The sequence below is a fragment of the Thamnophis sirtalis genome, unplaced genomic scaffold (assembly GCF_051295495.1).
Source record: "Thamnophis sirtalis isolate CommonGarterSnake01/CBP01778 unplaced genomic scaffold, rThaSir2_p1.2 scaffold_2, whole genome shotgun sequence".
NCBI lineage: Eukaryota > Metazoa > Chordata > Lepidosauria > Squamata > Natricidae > Thamnophis > Thamnophis sirtalis.
The window spans coordinates 38,643,006-38,660,506 of record NW_028261382.1 but is presented as its reverse complement, the minus strand read 5'-3'; the positions used below and the strand labels follow the sequence as shown (position 1 = coordinate 38,660,506).

Sequence of the window (17,501 nt, the reverse complement as noted above, 5' to 3'; positions counted from 1 at the left end):
CACTTTGATTGTCCCTTTTTTCTGTGGACATACTGGCATACGTTAGAAATTCTCTCAAAATACAAGCACGTGCACATATACCCATATACATATATATGTACACAAATATACATACATAGGCACTCGCTTTCGCTACACACACGGACACACACGGACACACACACACACAGAGCTCCCTGAACTTGGTTGTTTTCTTTCTTGTTTCATGACCCCACTAGGTAACATCATCAATGCTAGGAAGGAGCGGGGTGTGTGGAGTGGAAGGGGGGGGGAGGAGGAGAAGTAAGACAACTGGGGGGTCCTTCTTGCTCTCTGAGCCTGGGTGTTTCCTTGCAGACATTTCCTGACCCAACTAGGCAATACCATCAATGCTAGGAGGGAGCAGTATGTGTGGAGGGGAACGGAAGGAGGAGGAAAAGGAGGAAAAGGAAACAGAGAAGGAGGAGGAGGAGGAGGAGGAGAATTGTGGGGTCCTTGTTGCTCTTTGAACTTAGCCGTTTCACAATCCATCCCAAAGATCCGATAGTTTGCACAGCGGCACGCGAGTTCAAGCGTCCAGCGGCCGGAAGAGTCCCGACTGGGGTCTACCTGCGCTGTTGGTCTCCCATATCTCTGTCCCCAAGGTGTTTCGCGGCACTGAGACGTCCCCTTGTTCCAGGCACAGGCTGTTCTGTTTCTTGGCAAAGCGAGGCGGGATGCGGGACTGCAGGACGCGGCCTTTAGCCGGAGCCTGTAAAACAAGGATGGGGGGGGGGGGAATGCCGGAGTTAAGGACTCTTCCAACACTGCTGCTGTTCCTCTTCGATCGGAGGAACCTTTCCCTAAATCTGCAGAGGCTGATTTAGGGGATGGTCTCCTTCTGTCTTCATCTCACGCTCTTTGGGATGGAGGGTTCCAAGGGCCTGGAGGGCTCCCCAAACCCTGTACCCTTAACTGTACCCAAAAATACTGGCTCTTGATGAAATTCCCTTTTTGTTGTGGCCCGCGGGTGGCCAGCAAAGCTGGCCGCAGAGTTGGACCGTGGGGAGGAACCTGGGCCAGTCCTGGAGGCTGGGTAAGGCTCAGACGAGGGCTCTGCGTGGGAGGCAGAGAGGGAGCTAGACAGCAGTGAGGCAGAGGAACAGCTGGAGCCTGTTCCCAGTGTGCGCATGCGCAGAGTGGCCAGACGAAGGGAAGAGCTAAGGAAGAGGGGGAGACTTGGGAGTATGAAGGCCCCCTCCCAGAGGGAATAAAAGAGGAGCCAAAGCGGAGTTTGCAGGAAACAATTTGTTTTCCTTCAGTCATTTCAAGAGTGGGAAGTTCTGTTTGTGACTGTAAGAGGCTCTGGGCCAAGCGTTGCCTTGCCCTGCGGTTGGAAACTGGTTATCTGGCAGGCTCTCCAAGCAAGTTGCACAACCCGTGCGGTTGTAACTTTGAACAGTCGCTAAACCAGTGGTCGGCAACCCATGGCTCTGGAGTCCCTCTGCTGCAGCTCCCTGTCGCCAGTCGGCTGCGCAATTGGCAGGACTTTTGGTTAGGACAAGGCAGAGGAAAACGGATGCCGCGCTAGGAGGAGTCCCTATGGTGGGGGGACCGGATTTCCGGTCGGCTTCAGAATTGAACGGGGGGCTTCCGACCCTTGTGGCTCTTTTGAGTGTTTAAGGCTGCCGACCCCTGGACTAAAGGAAGGGTTTTAAATCAAGGACCACCCGTGTTTCTCGTTTCTCTCACCTGTGCGGCTTGCTCTTTCTTCCTCCGTTCCTCTTCCAGCAGCCGTCGCTGTTTCTTCGTGAGCACCTCAATGAACCCTTCGCTGTTCATCGGCCCCACTTCTGCCCCTGCCCCGGGCCCTGCCCCACGGCTGTCCATCACACCACCTGCGCAAGGAAGGGCACACAAGCATTTGGGCAAGAGCTTAGTTTTTAACTCAAGTTTGAAAGTTCTCGCTGGAAAGTGAATATTTAAGGCCTTGAGGAGACGGTTTGATCTAGTGACTTAAGGCACTGAGAAAGCAGGAGGGTGTGAGTTCTAGTCCTGACTTAGCATGGAAGCCAAAACAGGAGGAGGAAGGTGTGCTGGGTACGTTCGCCACCTTGTTTATTTAAATAATAACGGCAGGATACAAATCAACCAAACAGTAAGGGAAATATTGTAATAATATTAGCAATGGACTAACAAAACATTGCAAATTTGAAGTTTATTCCTGGCTTTCCTCTGGCGCCCTTGAGCGGACTTACCTCTGTAGCTGAGCTCGAAGGGACTGACGTTCTCGCTCATCTCGCTGACCACGGGCTTCAGCTCCTTCTCTTGCCTTTTCTCCAGGCTTTCGACACCATTCAGGTTGGAATGAGAGCCGTAAGTGGAACGGTTTCGCCCAGGACTGCCGTTATCAGGAACGCCGTTTTCATCTGGAGATCTGCAAGGGAAACGGGGCCTTCTGACTCAGTGCCAAATGTGAGTTCACGGGCGGACTTCCTGCAGGACACGGGGAAGAGGGTCCTGGCAGAAATAGGCCAGACATATTGCCTAGGCCAAAGTGGCTGAAGGGGTTTTTTTCTTAAAAGTTCAGAACTACAAAGTAATACAGGGAGTCCTCAAGTTATGACTGTCATGGAGCCTGGCCAGTAAGGGTTGTAAGTCGTGACAACTGCCAATTGGCAGATCGGGGGAGTGCTTCTCAATTTTTTAAGACGTGTGGACTTCAACTCCCAGAATTCCCTAGTCAAGACTATGCCGGCTAGAGAATTCTGGGAGTTGAAGTCCACACAATCTCAAAGGTTGGACTATGAGCCACGGGGGGCACAGTGGTTAGATTGCAGTACTGCAGGCTACTTCTGCTGGCTGCCGGTTGCCTGAAGTCTGGCAGTTTAAATCTCACCAGGCTCAAGGTTGACTCGGCCCTTTGTCCTTCCGAGGTGGGTAGAACGAAGGCCCAGATTACTGATAGGGGCAATTAGGCTGACTCTGTAAACCACTTAGAGAGGGCTGTAAAACCACCGTGAAGTGGTATATGAGTATTACGAGGTCCTCTCTGTTTCCAAATATTGTCTCTCTTTTCTTAAGGAGGAATCAGTGTTTCTCCACCTTAATAACTCTGATATGTGTGGACTTCAACTCCTAGAATTCCCCCAACAGACCACGCTGGGCAGGGAATTCTGGGAGTTGAAGTCCGCACGATCTCAAGATTTAGCTGGACTAGGGGAGGGGTGTGTGTGTCATTCTGTATCCAAATACTGTCTCTCTTTTCTTAAGAAGGGGGAAGATTATTACCTTTTGCTCCTCAATTGCAGCACATTCTGCTGGTTTTCGTAGTAGGACGCTGGTCGGTTCCCACCAGCTCGGACAGCTTTCTCCCCAAATCCTACGGGATCGGATTTCCGGCTCTGCCGATCTACCACAGGCCTCTGACTGGAGAAGCTCCTCTTGGCCAGGTCTCTCTTCTCCCCCAAGGTGCTCCCGGGTGCCCCACCGTCCAACAGCGCCTCATTCTCCGTGTTCCCACCACCGCCCCTCCTCTCCCGCCTCTCGCTGAAGTCGCTGCTTTCCGAGGCCGTCTCCCACTCTTCGTTGGCGTGATCCGAGGTATTCTGATAGGAGAGTTCTGGAGACCTTCTGTTTGAGGGACCGTTATAATCTGTCGTGACCAATTTGGCTCTACGCGGCCACTGGCAAGCCGCCAGGTCGGCCCCACCCTCTTCAGGGGTCCACTGACTCACAGGCTCACGTTCCTGCCTCAAGCGCCTGAATCGGGGCGGTTTGTCTTGACGAGGGGGGCGGCGTCGACGGAACGGCCGGTTCTCCACGTTTTCGGGGTCACCTCCGTAGTCCTCTTCAAACGCCCGTCGGCTAAACGAGTCCGAAGCCTTGTAAGACTCTTGGCCGTAATCCCTTTCTGATGGGCGGCGGATGGCAAAGGCCTCCAGAGGGGCGTTGTGGCTGTATTCTTGCCAAGTGTTTCCACCACTTCGACTCTGCCATTGGGAAGGCTCCTTAGAAACGAATCCTCGTCGCCCGTAAGTCGAGTTGCTCAACCGTGGGGGTAAGGATCGCCCGAAAGCTCGCGGGGCCCTCAACTTGGCGTCCTGGTCATCTGAATAGATCTTATTGGATCTCCAGGAATCGTGGAAATCCCCTTTCTTGAGGTCATCCTCTTCCCTTTCCACCAGGGAACCTTCGTTATTATTCTCAGAGGCCCTTTGACGACGACGCTTCGGCAGCTCCTCGTACTCGGAGCCTTCACTGTGGGTCTCGCTCGCGATCCGGCGCCTGGGCTTTCCCCGCGGGAACTCTTCCCCCTGATTGAAGTCTCTCAAGGCTCGCCCTCGGCTGCTTCTCGGGGGACCCCCGACATTGCTGCTGCTGCTGTTGTAACCGCCTTGGAGATTCCCGCCGCCACTACTAGCAACAGCCGCGCCGCCACACCCCACCGTGTTGCTCCGGCCTCGGAAGGTGAATTCTCGGAAGCCGCGTCCACGGCCCCGTCCTTGCCCTCGTCCGCCAAAGGCCTGTTCCTCATCAATGAAGATCCAGTTGTTTCTTTTGGTCGGAGGCAGCTCAGCGAACTCCCTTGACGGATTCTTGCCCTCCAAGTCCTTGGTGACCGTCTCCTTTTCTTTGCTGTCCTTATCGTTGTCTTCGTGACGTCTCTCGTTCTCCGGGATGGGGGTTTGCGGGGAGCATCTCTCGTCCAACGAGCGGTAGCGAGTGGAGTGGACAACCCCTCCGGGATTGATCTCCTCAGACGCCTTCGGCGGGGGACCCTTTTCTTTAGAGGGATGGGACGTCTCTTCTCCATCGACCTTCACCTTCTCTAGTTCTTTTTCCTTCTCCTCCACTTTCAGAGCTTTCAGGACTGGCTTCTTAATCGGACCGGATCGGCGGGTTCTGCTCGTCGGCTCTTGCTGCTGTGGCGGTTGACCGCTGCCATTTCGGTTCTCGGGAGTCGTCCATCCAGTTCCAGGGTTGGCTTGCTTGCTACTGGATCCTTCCTTTTTCCACATCTCGGAGCCAAACAAGGAGTCCTCCTGGAAGACCTCTTCTTTCGTGGAAGGTTCCTCTTCCAAGGGTTTTGAAAAATGGCTGATGTCCCAACCGTTGTACTCGGACTTCTTCTTTTCATCCAGAATGGAACCGGGCTCCAAAGGAGAATTCAACAGGCTATGATCACAAGGGTCGGAAAGGTCAGAGCCGCACTCGGGGGGCTGAAAGATTCGTTCTTGGGGTGCCCTTTCTGCGGGACTGACGCACCGCTCGAAATTCCCCTGGGGTTTCTTCTCGAAGGAGCTTAAGTAGTCTTCTCCGACTTCTTCGAAGAAGTCATGTTGGGTGCTTAGCTCTGAAGGTGCCGAGTAAGAATCCTCAACCCTGGAAAAAGAGGGACCCCCAAAAAGGAGGAATTACATGTAAGGAGCAGGAAAAATGGTAATTTTGCATGGATACCTACTAACACTCTCCCAAGTGGTTGCTGTGGACTAAGAGGGGGGAGAAACTACAGGTAGTCCTTGACTTACAGCAAAGTTATAACAGCACTGAAAAAAATGACATGACCATTTTTCAAACTTGCCACCCTGGCAGAATCCCCAGGGTCAGGGTTTGATCCAAATTCTGACGCTTGGCACAACTGACTCAGATTTATGACCACCCCGAGAGGTGTGTGTGTCATGTGAACCTTCTAACAAAAAAGTTCATGGGGAAGGAAGGCAGATTCACTTAACAACCATGGCAAGAAAGGTTGTAAAAAGGGGCAAAACTCATTTACGAACTGTCTTGCTTAGCAAAAGAAATTTTGGGCTCAATTAAGGCAGTAAGTGGAAAACTACCTGTATTAAAGAGGTAAGATGGTTCATATCATCTCTGCTGAATGGCAGATAAATATAAATGAAACCAATTTTAATTGTTTTGCAAGACTCCCAGCAGCTTTGATTTGCAAGGAAGGCCAATACGGCACAACCTTCTTAGGATTTGTAGGTGAGACAAAGTAATGCCTCACTTTCTACCTTCAGCCCACTGAAGCAACTCAACACGGACTCCAAACCACCTCCCTCTAAAAAAAAAAAAAAAAAAACGCCCCAAAGGAATCAAATTGATGGCAGCCCCGATCCAGGCAGGCGCCGTTTGCCGAATGCCTCGTTTGGCAACCTTACGCAGCAATACAGGGATGAAAAAGTAACTTCAGGCACAATCCTCGTTTTTCCGACCTTCGGAGGTCTTTAAAGCAAACGAAAGCTGAAGTAAGATAATAAGCAAGGTGGTTTCACTTAGCAACCGCTTCATTTAATGACCAAGTTGTTAATCTCCCAACATGATCATTAAAGGAGGACTTAAACTACATCTAGGTCATCTTATAGTTACCTGGTATATAATCCTTCCTCTGTCTCACTCTCTGTTTGCTTTGGCTGGGAAACAAAACAATTTTTGCTCGGCAAGGGGACAAAACTTTCTGGGCCCCAGATGGGGGTGGCTTCCCCTTTTCTCTCCTGCAGCCCCACAGATTGGCAGCTCTGCTCCTCCGATGGGCAGCTGCCCCCGTTCATGGAATCCGGTTGCATGGCAGGCTTCATCATCCCTAGCAGAGTTAGAAAGAGAGGATAATATAAGTCAGATCACACTCAATGTGGCAGTTTTGGTCACCACGATGAAAAAAATATGTGGAGACTCTGGAAAGAGTGCAGAGAAGAGCAACCAGGATAATTAGGGGGCTGGAGGCCGAAACATAGGAAGAACGGTTGCAGGAACTGGGTATGTCCTGTATCATGAAAAGAAGGACTAGGGGGAGACAGGATAGCGGTCTTCCAATATCTCAGGGGTTGCCCCAAAGAAGAGGGAGTCAAGCTATTCTCCAAGGCACCCGAGGGCAGAACAAGAAGCAATGGGTGGAAACTAATCAAGGAGAGAAGCAACTTAGAACTGAGGAGGAATTTCCTGACAATGAGGACCATTAATCAGTGGAACAGAAGTTGCCTCCAGAAGTTGTGAATAGAAGACGTGAATGGATTAATAAATAGATAGGCCTTATTGAAAGAGAAAAAGGAAAAGAATAGATGAACAAAAAAATAGGGGGGAAAAAGAAAAATTTAAGGAATGAACAGGCAACTTACAAGCATCACAAAATTATTATTATTTTTTATATATTTCATATATGTTTTTACCTGACTGATGAAGGGATGAAGGGTAGAAATCCACAGGTGGGCGTCCCGGGGGGACTCGAGGGTCCATGTAGGAAGGCATCATTAACCACCGTGGATCGAACCCCAACATCTGTGGGTGGGCCGGGTAGAACGTCCGCTGAGGGTGGGAAGAAGGGGGGTAGACTTGGGAGGGTGGCCAGTTTTGCATTTTGTAGAGCTGGTCCTGAAAGGAAATATGAAAAAGTAATTAACGTGCCATCGGAAGTCGTGGCACAGAGAACTCCTACATCGAAAAGGAAAACAAATTTACAAAAGAAATAAAAAAAGCAAACTTAAAAAGGTTACGGTTTCCCTAGGACATATGTGCTAGTCATTCCCGACTCTAGGGGGCGGTGCTCATCTCCGTTTCAAAACCAAAGAGCCAGCGCTCTTTGTGGTCCCTGAAGGTTGGGGACCCCTGTTCCAAAGCACTTGAAGGCAGGACAAGAAGCAACGGGTGGAAACTAATCAAGGAGAGAAGCAACCTAGAACTAAGGAGGAAATTCCTGACAGTTAGAACAATTAATCAGTGGAACAGAAGTTGCCTCCAGAAGTTGAAGATGCTCCAAGAAGAGACTGGACAACCTTTTGACTGAGATAGCATAGGGTCTCCTGTCTGAGCAGGGGGTTGCACTGGAAGACCTCTGAAATCCCTTCCAGCCCTATGACTGTATCTCTCTGTCTAAATCTAAATCAATAAATGCAAAAAAAAAGCTACAGTGCTGAAAAGTTGCAATCTTTGGCTCAATCCAGGCCAGTTCAACTCAAGAAAGAACACACATTTCATATGTGGGGCCCAAACTTCAACCCGTGTCAGGGCTGCAGCCGTGGTTTCTTTGGGGTCTCTGGCCTGCCACACTTTCTATTATTCTCCTAGGCATTTTCTATGGTGGGGAAATGGGGGGGGGGGGGGCTGTACGGAGTGAGACGCTATGTAGCCATAACAAAATCCTTTCTAGAAAGCCAAGGTCATCATCCTTTCTCTTTGCACCTCGGCACTTGGCTGGAACTCTACGAGTGATAGCTGTCAGCGTGGCAGTGGAAGATGGGACCACGTGATGGATTGTGGGTGTGGGGGGCAAGATCTTGAGCTTTCAACTAGGTGGGGAAAACCAGGAAGCTTTCAGATTCAGGTTTCCCCAGATGTGCCAACACGGCTCTCTTCATCAATGGGAACTTTAAACTTTGCCTTGAACTTTGATTTGATTTTGGATGCTATTTGGAACCTTGACAACCCGCTTTGCAAAAGGAAAAAGAAAAATCCAAATGAATGAGAAAAATGGTACTAGGCCATTTTCTTTCCCTTACTTGCTGCTTTCTCTGGAACCGCGGGGGAAGGAGCTTGGGGAGTTTGCCGAATTCCTGCATGGGGGAAACACTTTCGCGGAGCTCCTCCTCGCTGCTACTCCGGAGCGCTGCAGTGGCGGCAGCCGCTGGGGTCTCCTCATCCACGTAACCGGAAGGGGGCTCCTGGGCATTAGGCTCAGGGACGGCTGAGGGGGAAGAAGAAGAGGAGGAGGAGGAGGAGGAGGCAAAAATTGAAAGCTACCTAAAGCAAGGGAGCCACAGGTCAGCCAAGCGGTTTCCAGCCAAGCAGGAAACACCATGGATAAAAGGTATGTTTGCTTTAAGCTTGCAAGTGGTGACACTCGTATTAGTGGGCGGTTCTGACATTACGCTTGCAAGTCACGAGAGTCGCAAAATCAGTCATTTGTGTTATCGCTCCCGATTTATGGCTGTTTTACAGAGGTCATAGAGAGAATACAATGGTCGTTAAGCAAACACTTTAGCTGGATGGGAAGTCGCTTCAGGGAAGGTCTGTTATATCTCTCAATGCTAAGTGCTAAGTGACCAGTTATAAGCCTATGAACTAATTTTTATTTTACTGTAAAGCTGGAGTAACAGAATTTTCCAGGTCTGAAGGTTCAAATCTCTCACTGTCTCTTTTACAGCCTGAGAAACGAGGGAGGGTTCCTTTCTGAGCCTCTTTCTCTGCCCCTTGTGCAGCTCTGGGCTACGCCGCCTCTTATCTGACGGTTCCCTAGCCAGCTTCTCTTCACCCAATCTCACATCTTTCCCACATACAATTACATCAGCTAGACTAAACATAGGATTAATGACAAAGTCGCCTCTTAAGCATAGAAGACGAGGCAGAACCTGGTGGTGGAGTCAAGCAAGTAATCAGCCTGGAGTTCCTGTAAGCAATCCAAGTCCAATCCCTCTTCAATTCTGTTATATCTAGCACGGATTTAGCGATATTTGACTAGGTGAGCAAATCAATTTTCTTAAGTGGAAATTAATGAATAGTTCTGACACAACAGGACTTACACTCCATTTTTCATCATGGCCTTTTCTGGACAGGAGGTTTGAGGCCTCCGGTTCATATCTGGAAGTCTGATATGTGCCAATCTGCTTACCTCTCCGAGTTACGTGGCTGTTGTCCGAGACGGCGCTCTTCTCCGAGGTCGAGGATCGAGGCTCATCACTCTCGACGTGTTTGGGACCATCTCCCGCTTTCTGTGCCAGCTTGCATTTCTGATCCAGCTGCTTCAGTTTTGCTGCGCAGGCCGCCAGGCGCTCTTCCCGCGCTCTGCGCTCTTCCTCTTCCCGTCGCCGCCTCGCCCGCTCGACAGCTTCCGACATTTCCGAGTAGACAAACTTCTGTCTCAGGGGCGGCTTCTCTTCTTTTTCTTCTGAACACTGTTGCCGCAAACATGACAGTGGGGGCTTCTGGCCAAGAATGGAGAAACCGACATCACAACAAGACACGCGAGAAGGTGGCGGAAATCCACACGGCCTCCTCGCCATACGAGGTAGAAGGGCGACAGGGAGAAGCAACGGATTTTTCTTTGCCTACGAAGTCAAACTGGGCCAATTTACTGATTGCAGATTGTCTCTGCAACCGTTTCAAGTTACAAAGGCATTGAAACAAGCGACTTAAGATCAATTAATCAATCAATCAATAGGAGCTGGTTGCCAAGCATCTGAATTTTGATTCTGGGGATTGTGGGGATGCGGCAACGGTCTTAAGTGTGAGGAATGGTCCCAAGTCACATTTGACTTGTAACTTGGAATGGTCACTGAACAAACTGCTGTAATAAGTCAAGGACTACTTTTGCCTGGGTGGTTTTTAAACTTCTGGTGGTCAACAGGTGCGTACATGTAGAGAATTGGGTGAGTGTGGGAGAAGGCCAGGTAAAGGTTCCCCACGCACATATGTGCTAGTCATTCCCAACTCTAGGGGGCGATGGTGCTCATCTCCGTTTCAAAGCCGAAGAGCCAGCGCTGGCCGAAGACGTCTCCGTGGTCATGTGGCCGGCATGACTCAACGCCCGAAGGCGCACGGAAGGCTGTTCCCTTCCCACCAAAGGTGGTTCCCGTTTTTCTACTTGCATTTATTTACGTGCTTTCGAACTGCTAGGTTGGCAGAAGCTGGGACAAGTAATAGGAGCTCACTCCGTTACGCGGCACTAGGGATTCGAACCGCCGAATTGCCGACCTTCCTGATCGACAAGCTCACCGTCTTAGCCACTTTTTTTTTTCCTCTTCAAGTTACTCGCCAAAGCAGAGACAGTTGCATCCCTGCTGTGAATTCTGCAGTTTTGGGGCCCAGTTCGAAATACCTGATATTCCGGCAGAGGACTCCAGCCGTTGAGCTTTCTGGAGCCTGGCAGACTTTCCGACACTTTGCGGATGGTGCGAGAGAGGCTGGCTGAGTCGTTCCAAGTCTTGGGGTCCTCTGTGGGGTAATGGACATCGGTGCTTTCGGCCGAGCTCAGCAAAGGAGGCCTTCGGGGATCCCAGCCATTCCTGCCAACAGAGGCATGGAGGCCTTTTTATTTGTGTACTTATATCCTGTCTTTATAAATAACTCAAGGTGGCGAGCCTACCTAAGAGTTCCTCCTCCCATTTTCCCCACAACAACCCTGTAAGGTAGGTTGGGCTGAGGGGGAGGCCCGCGAGCAGAGCTGGCATCAGATTCGGCCAGTGAGGAGGTTGGGGAGGAACCTGGGCCAGTCCTGGAGTCTGGGGAAGGCTCTGATGATGAGGGCTTCGTGTCGGAGGCAAAGAGGGGGCCAGGGCCCTATGACAGTTATCAGCTGTCTTCGGAGTCAGACATCAGTGGGGCAGAGGAACAAGTGGAGCCTATTCCCAGTGTGCCCATGTGCAGAGTGGCCAGACGAAGGGAAGAGCTAAAGGACAGGGGTTGACTTGGGAGTAAGGCCACAGGTGGACGGTGAATGGCCCCTCCCAGAGGAAATAAAAGATTAGCAAAAGGGGAGGGCAGTTTGCAGGAGACCATTAATTCATTCCTGCATTCTTGCCAAGTATTGCGGTGTCTGAAAGACATCGGCCTGGCCACTCTCCAAGCCTGATAAAGGTTGGCAATTGTGAACTATCTTGAAAGACGGTGGGAGAGGAAAGACTTTGCTGGAGAGGGATTCACTGTCAATTAAATCAAAGGGGTTTATTGGGACGAGGACTCAGTTTTCTGCTGCTAGGAAGCCTGGGCCAGAACAGGGAGGGACTGCTTCAAAGTTACCCAGATAAGGCGGGGCTGGAACTCTCCATCTCCTGGTGATTATCCCAAAGCCATCCAACTGACTTTTGTGCCAAAGGAGGGACTAGAATTCACTGTTTCCTGGTGATTGGCACAAAGTCACCCAGCTGGCTTTTACGCCTAAGGCGGGACTAGAACTCACGGTGGTGATTGAGACAAACACGAGACACAACAACCCTCTCCACGCGCATCTCTTTCCGTTTACCATTTCTGTCTCCCGTCTTTGAGGGTGTCTTCCTCCTCCTCATCCTCACTGAACTTCAGTTTTTCGGAATAATCCACTTCGTCGTGAATTCCTAGAAAAAGCAAGGAACCGAATGAGGAGAAATGAAACCAACGGCCACTGCGATTTCAGCGTGAACTTACCCACCACCAAGCAGGGAATCCATTTGCTGGACTCTTTTGCAGAAACACTGAAAGCGTAAGTGATTTGCTCCTAAGTCTAGTCCAGCCTAGCGTTAAGCCCAAAACCACTGCAAAGCCTTTTGTTTCCAAGCTCGGCCTGGCTAATACTAATGCTGCTGCCTGTCCAGCAGCCTAATCAGAGGAGGCGTCATGGGAGTCAGGGCCAGCATCAGGGCAATCTCAGAGGGGGGGGGGGAGAGGGAATGGCAGAGAGAGGCAGTGATGGGCCGTCCGCCAGCCCTCAGATGGAGGGTCAACAGCCCCCAGGTCTGGAGGTGGCCGATGAGGAGGAGGAGGAGGAACAGTCGAGTCTGACGCGCAGAAGGCGGAGGAGAGGAGAGTGGTGGAGATCTATGGGCCGGTCCTTGGGACGGAAGAGCCACCGCTGCTAGCAAAGCCCCACCCGAGCTCTGGGGATAAAAGTCAGGGGGCAGAGATGAAAAGGTGTGGCAGACAACTGCTCGTCTCCCTGCCGGACACGCCTCCGAGGGGAACTTTTTGGGCAGGGCCGCTGGTGCTTCTAACAAAGCACTCTTGGAGTTCACTTCAGAGGGTTGGCTGTGTCTGGGGAGCTGGGTCAGAACACCTAATCCTGAATGCAAGGCCAACCCTAACCCAGAGGTGAACCGGTATTGCAGACAATGAGCTGTGACGCGCGATTTATATTAGCTAGAAAGCAGGATTTCCTGCTTTCTAATCGTAATCGCCTGGCACAGCGGATTCCCCCCCCCACCCGGGCTGTTTGCTTTCCTTTGCAGGCTCCGCCCACCTACCCAGATGTCATCATGTCTGTTTTTAATGCTCTGTGCGTGTGCGGAAGGTGGCATGCGCACACCCTCGCGCATCCACATTGCTAGCGAACAGGTAGCAAAGGTAAATCTATTTTACCCCTGCTCTAACCCTTACAGCAGCAAAAACCACAATTTGTCGTGCAGCCTAAAAAAAGGGGAGTTTCCTTAAACCAGGAAGCCCAAACCAAGGTGTGAGGGAGTCTGTGGGAGAAGACCCAGGTGCGGCCACGGAGAGGCTCACCTGCCCAGCCATCCTCTGTATCGTTGTCCAGTTCATCCAGACCTTTCAGGTTCTCTGCGTTGATGATGGTCGGCCTGGGGACTCGCTCTCCCGGCGGTCGGACCAGACGAACTGGGCGTGGGGGCCCGAGTCGCTTGTCTTTTCTGCAACGGAGACAGTTGGGGAAAAGTTTTTGGTGGGGAAAGGAAGAGTGTAAAACCCATGTTGGTTGGGACCACAAGCAGCAGAGGCCGAGATAAGACCGGACCGATGTTATTCATTGCATCTTCAACAAAGATCTCAAGATCTTTGGAGATCAAGGGCCGAGCGAGGGGACGGATGAGTAGATCTCAACCTGGGAGTTCACAGATTGCAAACTCATCTCAACAGAAACATTAGCAAATTATGGGATGGTAGAAGTGGGAGGCTGTTGCTTTAAGATGTGTTGATTTCAACCTTCAATCAGCAAGCAGAATGGGGAATTCTGGGAACTGAAGTCTTAAAGGTTGTGAAACACAACTTTAGATTTGGCAAAATCCGGACTGTTGGATTGCATTGGGTTGTGCAGCAGTGATGAACACGAGCCGAATATGGAAAAGCAAGGAAACTGAATGTAGATTAGCTCGTTTTATTGTGTTCTCCCCGTAGCAGCAAAGTGAGCGTAGTCTGTAAAGTGAGTCTTGCTCCGTTTTACGAGCTTTATTGCCACGGTTATTAAGTCATTCACTGCAGTTAAATTAACAACACAGCTGTCAGGCTCCCCCGATGACTCTGCTTATCAGAAGGTCGCAAAAGGTGAATTTACACGACCTCGGGATTTACATGAGCCAATGGGGATGTTGCAACGGTCGTAAGGGTGAAAGATGGTCCTAGGTCACTTTTTTCCAGCGGCATTGTAACTTTGAACAGTCACTAAACAAACTTGTAAATCGAGAACTACCTGCCCTTTTTTTTCTGCAGTTTTCGTGGCATTGTTATTCTTCCCGCTTGTTACAATCGCTAACACAGGGATCAGCAACCTGAGCTCTGGAGCCGCATGTGGCTCTTTCATCCCTCTGCTGCGGCTCCCTGTCACCGGTTGGCTTCACGGTTGAAAGGGCTTTTGGTTAGGACACGGCAGGGGAAGAAGGATGCCGTGCTAGGAAGAGTCGCTATGGTGGGAGAATGGGACTCCTGGTTGGCTTCAGAATTGAACCGGGAAAGCAGGGGGGGGGGGGCGCTTCCGGTTAGGACCTTTGTGGCTCTTCGGGTGTTGCTGACCCCTGCACTAACAAAACTCACAACAAAGCATTCACATTGAGTGTTTGCAACACTCAAAGACTTGTTGCAAAAAGTTGTTAGGAACAGTGTTTGCAAACAGACACAACAGCAATCAGAGCAGCCGGATTGACAACAACCTCCCAGAACGGTACTGACTTACCCGTCTGGGTCGACTGGCTGATGCTGCCTGAAGGGAACACGGGGCTCCAGGCAGAAGGAGGGGAGAGGAAAGGACGCCCGTTCAGGTAGGCTTGGGGTCTCGGCTGGCGGATTTGAACACATCTGAGATACAGCAGATATAAAAACTAAGTGTTAGAAAACGGTTAAGCCCTCCATCTTCTTCTTTCTTTCTTTCTTTCTTTCCTGGGAGGATGGCACACAATATGTTAAATCTTACAGACTTTTGATTTTTTTTTTTTTTAAAGAGACTATTTTTGTTAAATAAAGATGGGAAAGTTGAATAACCACTCCCCTTTCGTTCCTCTATTGTTTCCTCTGGGAGGGGCCGTTCACCGTCCACCTGTGGCCTTACTCCCAAGTCCACCCCTGTTCTTTGGCTCTTCCCTTCGTCTGGCCACTCTGTGCATGCGCACACCGGGGACAGGCTCCAGCTGTTCTTCTGCCTCACTGATGTCTGATTCTGAAGGCAGCTGATAACTGTCATAGGGCCCTGGCCCCCTCTCTGCCTCCGACACAGAGCCCTCATCATCAGAGCCTTCCCTGGACTCCAGGACTGGCCCAGGTTCCTCCCCAACCCTCCCCACTGTCCGAACCTCTACTGCCAGCTCCACCTGGCCACTGGTGGGCCACAACAGTAAGTCGAGGGATGCCTGTGTTTAGAAAGCCCACAAGCAGCTTACAGTCTCTTATAATGCAGTAGGTAACATTTGGAAGGCGTTAAAAGTACTTACGAAGGCAGGAAGCATGTCGTGGTATGTGGGTGGCTGGTACGTGTTTGCCATAAACTGTGATGCTCCTTTGCGAGCAGGGAGAGACGGGCGGAGAGAAAGGTCCTTGGGATCAGCCCCATTGGCTGAGGTCGGAACATCCTCACCCGTGCTGGAGCTCTTGGTACCCAGTTCGGTGGGGAAGGGGGACAAAGAGGTGGCCGAGGTACTGTTTCTACCACCACCTTCCCTCCAACTTGTGACATCTGGGAGAAAGAAAGAAAAAAAAAAAGAGAAAAAAAGAAGAAAAAGAGAAAGTAGACAGAGAAAGAAAGAAAAAGAATGAGAAGAAAGGGAAAGAAAGAAAAAGAAAGGAAAAAAGAAAGAAAGAAAGAAAGAAAGAAAGAAAGAAAGAAAGAAAGAAAGAAAGAAAGAAAGAAAGAAAAGGAGAAAGGGAGACAAAATAATTGGCAACGTTAGGAGGTGGTGTGTGTTTAAAAAAAATGATTTTGAAAATTCTTTCAAAATTAAAGGACTATTGGGCTCTCAAAATTCTGAATATTTCTATTCTACTTACTTGCTCTTCATCTCCTGGTTCAGGCTTTTATGAGAGAGGGAAGGAGTAAATAAATTAGGATGAAAAGAAGGAGGAGGGGGAAGGTATATGAAGAGTAGGAGGTGGTGGAGGAGATAAAGGAGGAGAAAAAAGGGAAAGGAGGAAAGAGAAGGAAGGAAAAAGAAAGAAAGAAAGAAGAGAGAAAGAAGGAAGGAAAGGAAGGAGAAAAAAAGTGAGGGGAAGGAAGGGAAAATGAAGGAAGGAAAAAGAGGGAGGGGGAGGGAGGAAGGAAGGAAGAAGTGAGGGGAGGGGAGAAGTGAATGGGAAAGAGGAAAAAGAAGGAAAGATGAAAGGAAGGAAGGAAGGAAGGAAGGAAGGAAGGAAGGAAGGAAGGAAGGAAGGAAGGAAGGAAGGAAGGAAGGAAGGAAGGAAGGAAAAAGAGGGAGGGAGGGAGGGCAAAGGATTTTTTTTTTTTTAAACTGGCATATGCCAAACATTCCTAAACAAACCCACATGGGAGCTAAAGATAGAAAAGAATTTTGGTTTAGATCAGCTTTTGTTCAAGGGGCTTCTAAGAGGGCTTTTTTCTTCTCCTTTCCACCGGACTAGAAAGAGCATTAAGACGAGGACACCCCATGACAGAAAAAAGGAGCAGCAGGCTAAAAATTAAAGATGCTGCTTCCCCCCCCCCTTTTTGCGGGGTCCCAGAAAGAAATGTTTAAGGGATGGAGAAGAGAATGAGTGGAATGCAGTCAGCTGAAGGACCGTGTTTCCCCCAAAATAAGACAGGGCCTTGTTTTCTTTTGACCGCCCCAAAATAAGCGGTTGGCCTTATTTTCAGGAAGGTCTTATTATTTGTGAGGCGCAGGAGGTGGCGAGCGTGGTCCCCTCATGGCTGCTGCTGTGTTGCAATATTTTCGGGGAGGGCTTATTTCAGCGCATGTGCTCAAAGGCCCAATTGGGCTAAGTATCCGGGGGGAGGCCTTGTTTTCGGGGAAACAGGGTAGCCTGCAGTGCTGCACTCTAACCGCTGGGCCACCTCGGCTCTCTCGTGCCAACCTCTTCCTTCCTTCCCACCCACCCCATTCTGTACAAACGACATTTCCCAGGTGGGCAAGGAGGTGAGGGGGCGTCCCAGGTACGTACTCTGGGGGCGGAGGCTTGGTCCGGGCCCATACGACGGATCTAAGGTGCCCTTTTCTTTGCCAGACCTGTCCTGCTCGCCAGCTGCTTTCAACGTTGGAAAATCCTCGGGAGAGAAGGATAACAGTCGGCTTGAGCCCCTTGAACCTGGGGGGGGGGGGGGGGAGGAGGGAAAGTTTGAATGACATTAGGAAAAAAAAACCCCATGAAACAGACATATTTCAGACTAACGGTATGCCCATGCTCTGCTATGAAACTATGTGATTGGGGCTGGATAAATCGACACTTGCAGCTTGAAAATTAATGTCGGCCTCTTCCCTTTCTCTCCCCCAGGCTGTCCCCACAGAAGCCCCTCCAAACTCCCATCCCCTTGGCCTGGATGGGTCATGCGCTTGCCATGCCCAAGTGGCAGTTGGAACAGAGTTATTTTCAGGTGGGGAGTAGCATCAGAGTGTGTTAATAATAAGAAATGCTAAAGCTCTGGCGATCGTTTTGAAAAATCCTTTCTTAGTGAGCACTTGGAAATCAAGAGG

At 50.3% G+C, this 17,501-nt stretch overlaps 1 protein-coding gene across 4 annotated transcripts in view; it reads right to left on the bottom strand.

The window, feature by feature from the left end:
• PRRC2B (proline rich coiled-coil 2B) overlaps positions 1-17,501 on the bottom strand; it is a 44,153-nt gene that overhangs the window by 15,513 nt on the left and 11,139 nt on the right. For all 4 annotated transcript variants that reach the window (XM_087704949.1, XM_087704946.1, XM_087704947.1 and 1 more), the window contains exons 6-19: positions 16,972-17,115; positions 15,294-15,535; positions 14,543-14,664; positions 13,144-13,286; positions 11,912-12,002; positions 10,769-10,955; positions 9,563-9,875; positions 8,454-8,638; positions 7,128-7,329; positions 6,331-6,544; positions 3,250-5,343; positions 2,217-2,395; positions 1,711-1,856; positions 589-730 (exon numbers count right to left, since the gene is read on the bottom strand). In XM_087704949.1, the coding sequence (XP_087561075.1) occupies positions 589-730; positions 1,711-1,856; positions 2,217-2,395; positions 3,250-5,343; positions 6,331-6,544; positions 7,128-7,329; positions 8,454-8,638; positions 9,563-9,875; positions 10,769-10,955; positions 11,912-12,002; positions 13,144-13,286; positions 14,543-14,664; positions 15,294-15,535; positions 16,972-17,115 (4,404 nt within the window). The remainder of the gene's footprint in view (positions 1-588; positions 731-1,710; positions 1,857-2,216; positions 2,396-3,249; positions 5,344-6,330; positions 6,545-7,127; positions 7,330-8,453; positions 8,639-9,562; positions 9,876-10,768; positions 10,956-11,911; positions 12,003-13,143; positions 13,287-14,542; positions 14,665-15,293; positions 15,536-16,971; positions 17,116-17,501) is intronic.